The 7,500-nt window shown below is 41.9% G+C and overlaps 1 protein-coding gene across 1 annotated transcript in view; it reads right to left on the minus strand.

The window, feature by feature from the left end:
* Window positions 1-1,989: 1,989 nt before the first annotated feature.
* LOC135536341 (cyclic AMP-responsive element-binding protein 5-like) overlaps window positions 1,990-7,500 on the minus strand; it is a gene marked incomplete at its 3' end in the record, with an annotated part of 8,659 nt that continues 3,148 nt past the window's right edge. The window contains exon 3 of the mRNA XM_064962692.1: window positions 1,990-2,126. Within this exon, the coding sequence (XP_064818764.1) occupies window positions 1,990-2,126 (137 nt within the window). The remainder of the gene's footprint in view (window positions 2,127-7,500) is intronic.

Consider the following 7,500-nt stretch of genomic DNA (forward strand, 5'->3'; position numbering starts at 1 on the left):
CTACATGATAACCAGGTTAGTTGTCTTACTGTCATCTTGTCTACATGATAATCAGGTTAGTTGTCTTACTGTCATCTTGTCTACATGATAATCAGGTTATCTGTCTTACTGTCATCTTGTCTACATGATAACCAGGTTAGTTGTCTTACTGTCATCTTGTCTACATGATAACCAGGTTAGTTGTCTTACTGTCATCTTGTCTACATGATAATCAGGTTAGTTGTCTTACTGTCATCTTGTCTACATGATAATCAGGTTAGTTGTCTTACTGTCATCTTGTCTACATGATAACCAGGTTAGTTGTCTTACTGTCATCTTGTCTACATGATAACCAGGTTAGTTGTCTTACTGTCATCTTGTCTACATGATAATCAGGTTAGTTGTCTTACTGTCATCTTGTCTACATGATAACCAGGTTAGTTGTCTTACTGTCATCTTGTCTACATGATAACCAGGTTAGTTGTCTTACTGTCATCTTGTCTACATGATAACCAGGTTAGTTGTCTTACTGTCATCTTGTCTACATGATAATCAGGTTAGTTGTCTTACTGTCATCTTGTCTACATGATAATCAGGTTAGTTGTCTTACTGTCATCTTGTCTACATGATAACCAGGTTAGTTGTCTTACTGTCATCTTGTCTACATGATAACCAGGTTAGTTGTCTTACTGTCATCTTGTCTACATGATAATCAGGTTAGTTGTCTTACTGTCATCTTGTCTACATGATAATCAGGTTAGTTGTCTTACTGTCATCTTGTCTACATGATAATCAGGTTAGTTGTCTTACTGTCATCTTGTCTACATGATAATCAGGTTAGTTGTCTTACTGTCATCTTGTCTACATGATAACCAGGTTAGTTGTCTTACTGTCATCTTGTCTACATGATAACCAGGTTAGTTGTCTTACTGTCATCTTGTCTACATGATAACCAGGTTAGTTGTCTTACTGTCATCTTGTCTACATGATAATCAGGTTAGTTGTCTTACTGTCATCTTGTCTACATGATAATCAGGTTAGTTGTCTTACTGTCATCTTGTCTACATGATAACCAGGTTAGTTGTCTTACTGTCATCTTGTCTACCTGTTAATCAGGTTAGTTGTCTTACTGTCATCTTGTCTACATGATAACCAGGTTAGTTGTCTTACTGTCATCTTGTCTACATGATAATCAGGTTAGTTGTCTTACTGTCATCTTGTCTACATGATAATCAGGTTAGTTGTCTTACTGTCATCTTGTCTACATGATAATCAGGTTAGTTGTCTTACTGTCATCTTGTCTACATGATAACCAGGTTAGTTGTCTTACTGTCATCTTGTCTACATGATAATCAGGTTAGTTGTCTTACTGTCATCTTGTCTACATGATAACCAGGTTAGTTGTCTTACTGTCATCTTGTCTACCTGTTAATCAGGGTAGTTGTCTTACTGTCATCTTGTCTACATGATAATCAGGGTAGTTGTCTTACTGTCATCTTGTCTACATGATAACCAGGTTAGTTGTCTTACTGTCATCTTGTCTACATGATAACCAGGTTAGTTGTCTTACTGTCATCTTGTCTACATGATAATCAGGTTAGTTGTCTTACTGTCATCTTGTCTACATGATAATCAGGTTAGTTGTCTTACTGTCATCTTGTCTACATGATAATCAGGTTAGTTGTCTTACTGTCATCTTGTCTACATGATAACCAGGTTAGTTGTCTTACTGTCATCTTGTCTACATGATAACCAGGTTAGTTATCTTACTGTCATCTTGTCTACATGATAACCAGGTTAGTTGTCTTACTGTCATCTTGTCTACATGATAACCAGGTTAGTTATCTTACTGTCATCTTGTCTACATGATAACCAGGGTAGTTGTCTTACTGTCATCTTGTCTACATGATAACCAGGTTAGTTGTCTTACTGTCATCTTGTCTACATGATAATCAGGCTAGTTGTCTTACTGTCATCTTGTCTACATGATAATCAGGTTAGTTGTCTTACTGTCATCTTGTCTACCTGTTTGTTGTCCTCTTCCTCCTGGGCCTTCCTGAACTCCTGTTCTATAGAACAGTCCAGCTCGCTGAACAGACCCACCTCCTCACAGTTCTTCAGGAAGCGCGTCGGGGTCGGCGTCTGGTCTGGAACACATGAGACACCACTGAATATAAAACTCACACTGGAATGGATATTAGCATCCTAGCAGGTAGCAACTTGGTCTGGAACACATGAGTCACTGAATATAAAACTCACACTGGAATGGATATTAGCATCCCTCCTCACAGCAGGTAGCAACTTGGTCTGGAACACATGAGACACCACTGAATATAAAACTCACACTGGAATGGATATTAGCATCCTAGCAGGTAGCAACTTGGTCTGGAACACATGAGACACCACTGAATATAAAACTCACACTGGAATGGATATTAGCATCCTAGCAGGTAGCAACTTGGTCTGGAACACATGAGACACCACTGAATATAAAACTCACACTGGAATGGATATTAGCATCCTCACACCGGAAATAGCAGGTAGCAACTTGGTCTGGAACACATGAGACACCACTGAATATAAAACTCACACTGGAATGGATATTAGCATCCTAGCAGGTAGCAACTTGGTCTGGAACACATGAGACACCACTGAATATAAAACTCACACTGGAATGGATATTAGCATCCTAGCAGGTAGCAACTTGGTCTGGAACACATGAGACACCACTGAATATAAAACTCACACTGGAATGGATATTAGCATCCTAGCAGGTAGCAACTTGGTCTGGAACACATGAGACACCACTGAATATAAAACTCACACTGGAATGGATATTAGCATCCTAGCAGGTAGCAACTTGGTCTGGAACACATGAGACACCACTGAATATAAAACTCACACTGGAATGGATATTAGCATCCTAGCAGGTAGCAACTTGGTCTGGAACACATGAGACACCACTGAATATAAAACTCACACTGGAATGGATATTAGCATCCTAGCAGGTAGCAACTTGGTCTGGAACACATGAGACACCACTGAATATAAAACTCACACTAGAATGGATATTAGCATCCTAGCAGGTAGCAACTTGGTCTGGAACACATGAGACACCACTGAATATAAAACTCACACTGGAATGGAAATTAGCATCCTAGCAGGTAGCAACTTGGTCTGGAACACATGAGACACCACTGAATATAAAACTCACACTAGAATGGATATTAGCATCCTAGCAGGTAGCAACTTGGTCTGGAACACATGAGACACCACTGAATATAAAACTCACACTGGAATGGATATTAGCATCCTAGCAGGTAGCAACTTGGTCTGGAACACATGAGACACCACTGAATATATAACTCACACTGGAATGGATATTAGCATCCTAGCAGGTAGCAACTTGGTCTGGAAAACATTCATTCTAGAAACAGATAAAAAAAATGTTTAAATATCGTATAGAACAGTACATTTGTAGATAACTGCACGGTATGTTTGCTGCCTGAACTGTTAAGTTATGATAGTTTGCTGACAAAGAAGAACAGCTGATGAATATAAAGTGGGCAGAGGCAGAGAACACATTGACCAAGCTAATGGACGTTCCAAATGGTTAGAAAAGCCACTCTCCTTTTACATTAGACAGAGATACTACTCTCACTAGCAACATTTCAGTTAACAATGTCCAGACCTCACCTACAGAGAGGGGGGGGGGCTCGTTTGTTCCCTTCAGTCAGGCAGTGTTACTCTGCTCAGCATCAGGGGGCAGAGAGACCAGAGAGACCGGATCATGTTTCAGACAGTCCAAGGTGATTTTAGGATCATGTCCTTTTCAAAGGCTAAAAGCATACTCCACCACGGCCTGTTTATCCATTCTGGCTAGACTGGGGATTGACCACCAAAATACAGTCTGACCAAACCAGTCTGGCTTTCCCCATAGGGCGGATGAGAGCTTAACTCTTCAATTAAAACGTTTTCAAAAACTGGAGGGCGCAAGCGGTGTCCATTTCAGAGAAGTGTGATGACGTGACAACTCACCGCATATGTCAGGAGAACAGACAAAACGTTGGTGAAATGAGGTAAGCTTGGGTGTTACATATCAAACGGGGAAGGGGCTGGGGGTCGTTCAAATCTCTGGGTGACATGCTGAAGTTGTTTTAACCCTAAACAGGAGAGTCAGACAGCCAGGTGACTGATGATTGTCAACCCTCTCACATCCCAGCCGGAAGGCTCCGAGGTTTCAGAAAGACAAATGGACAGAGCGGTAAGAGAGAGAGGGAGGGATAAGGACACTGACTCGGCCGGGTCAGAAACCTGACTCTCCCGGTCGCTCAGTGTAAATAATAAAGAAGACCATCTCAGTCAGCATCAGCCGAACACACACACACACACACACACACACACACACACACACACACACACACACACACACACACACACACACACACACACACGGACCGTAGCACCTTCATTGGGGTGAACGGGCTCTTAGTAATGTCTGGAATGGAATTAATGGGATGGTATTGAGCACATCAAACACATGGTTTCTATGTGTTTGATACCATTCCACCAACTCCATTCCAGACATTATTATGAGCCGTTCTCCCCTCACCAGCCTCCTGTGACACAGACATACACACACACACACACACACACACACACACACACACACACACACACACACACACACACACACACATACACACACACACACATACACACATACACACACACACAGACACACACACACACACACACATACACACACACACACAGACACACACACACAGACCAGACACAGACACACACACACACATACACAGACATACACACACACACACACACACACACACACACACACATACACACACACACACATACACACATACACACACACACAGACACACACACACACACACACATACACACACAGACACAGACACACACACACAGTACCTTCAGAAAGTATTCACCCCCCTTCACTTTTTCCACATTATCTTGTGTTACAGCCTGAATTTAAAATGTATTAAAATTTATGTTTTTGTCTCTGACCTACACAAAGTGGAATCTTGTTTTTCAAAATATGTTTACAAATGAATTAAAACTGAAAAACTGAAATGTCTTGAGTCAATAAGTATTCACCCCCTTTGTTATGGCAATCTGAAATAAGGTCAGGAGTAAATGGACTGTGTGTGCACAGTGTGTGTGTGCATAGTGTGTGTGTGCATAGTGTGTGTGTGCATTGTGTTTAACATGATTTTAACATGATTTTGAATGACTACCTCATCTCTGTACCCCACACATACTATTATCTGTAAGGTCCCTCAGTTGAACAGTGCATTACAAACACAGATTCATCCACAAAGACCAGGGAGGTTTTCAAATAACACAAAGGGCACCAATTAGTAGATGGGTGGGGGAGAAAAGCAGACATTGAATATCCCTTTCAGCATGATGTAAGTTATTAATTACACTTTGGAATTGTGTATCCATACACCCAGTAACTACAAATATTTCACCATGACAATAGTGACTTTAAAACAGTTACAGTGTTTAACGGCTATGATAAGGAGAAAACTGAAGATGGATCAACAACATTGTAGTTATTCCACAATACTAACTTAATTAACAGTGTGAAAAGAAGGAAACATGTACAGAATAAAAATATCTCAAAATATGGATCCTGTTTGCAACAAGGCACTAAAGTCATACTGCAAAAAATGTGGCAAAGCAGGCCTCCTGGGTGGCGCAGTGGTCCAGATGTGCCACCAGAGACTCTGGGTTCGCGCCCAGGCTCTGTTGCAGCCGGCTGCGACCGGGAGGTCCATGTGGCGACACGCATTTGGCCTAGCGTTGTCCGGGTTAGGGAGGGTTTGGACGGTAGGGATATCCTTGTCTCATCGCGCACTAGCGACTCCTGTGGCGGGCCGGGCGCAGTGCACACTGACCAGGTCGCTAGGTTACGGTGTTTCCTCCGACACATTGGTGCGGCTGGCTTCCGGGTTGGATGAGCGCTGTGTTAAGAAGCACTGCGGTTGTGTTTCGGAGGATGCATGGCTCTCGACCTTCGTCTCTCCCGAGCCGGGAGTTGTAGCGATGAGACAAGTTAAGATAGTAACAATTGGACACCACACAAAAGGGGGTAAAACAAAATGTGGCAAAGCAAATAACTTTATGTCCTGAATACAAAGTGTTACGTTTGGGGCAAATCCAATACAACATATTCAATACAATATTTTGAAGCTGTATCATGTTATGAGTATGCTTGTAATCGATAAGGACTGGGGAGTTTTTCAGGATAAAAAAGAAACGGAGGCACAGGCAAAATCCAAGAGGAAAACCTGGTTCAGTCTGCTTTCCACCAGACACCGGGAGATGAATGACAATAACCTAAAACACAAGGCCAAATCCACACTGGAGTTGCTTAGCAAGAAGACAGCGAATGTTCCTGAGTGTCCGAGTTACAGTTTTGGCTTAAATCTGCTTGAAAATCCTTGGCAAGACTTGAAAGTGGTTGTCCAGCAATGATCAACAACCGATTTGACAGAGCTTGAAGAAATATGAAAATAATAATGGGCAAATATTGTACAATCCAGGTGTGCAAAGCTCTTAGAGACTTACCCAGAAAGACTCACAGCTGTAATCACTGCCAAAGATGCTTCTAACATGTATTGACGCAGGGCTGTGAATACTTACATAAATGATATATTCCTGTATTTAATTTTCAAGACATTTGCAAAAATGTCTAAGAACATGTTTTCACAAAGGGTTCTCTTATGGGGACAGCGGATAATCGCTTTTGGAACCATTTTTTCTTTGCAACAGGAAAGTACATTTATTATGTGGGTTATAATTAATGGACATTTTTGTAGGGGTTGATACATTTTTCTTAAGGGAAATTACAAACTTCAGAAGACTTTTTAAATCTCAAATACATCACAAGTTTTAAAGGTCTCCTGCAAAAGGTTGATCAAATTGAGATCCTACAACTGTACACACACACACACGCACACGCGCGCACACACACACACACACACACACACACACACACACACACACACACACACACACACACACAGACACAGACACACACACACACACACACACACACACACACACACACACACACACACACACACACACACAGAGTCTTCTGCTGCCTCAGCTGGGCTCTGTCTAGGCACTAAAGATCTGGAAGTATGACTTAGCCTGGGGGTGACACTTACAGGTGCTGAAAAAAAACTATAAATCAGGTATTCCTTTGAACTGTGGATCAATATGTCACCCCCAACCACACCCCATCTCCTCCCATCTGTATGGTGGGGCAGGGAACCCCTCCTCAACCACCCCTCCCCACTGTCACAGCAAGACTAATGACATCTGTGATGATGACAGGGAGCCAGCGGCATCTTTGACAAAACATTTATCTTAACTTGGAAAAAGGAAAAACATGAATTTCTCCGACGATATATCAGTGTCTCATTGTCCTGCTGCGCACTGCAGAACTACAAGGTATGGGTT

This window comes from Oncorhynchus masou, unplaced genomic scaffold (assembly GCF_036934945.1).
Source record: "Oncorhynchus masou masou isolate Uvic2021 unplaced genomic scaffold, UVic_Omas_1.1 unplaced_scaffold_5972, whole genome shotgun sequence".
Classification (NCBI taxonomy): Eukaryota; Metazoa; Chordata; class Actinopteri; order Salmoniformes; family Salmonidae; genus Oncorhynchus; species Oncorhynchus masou.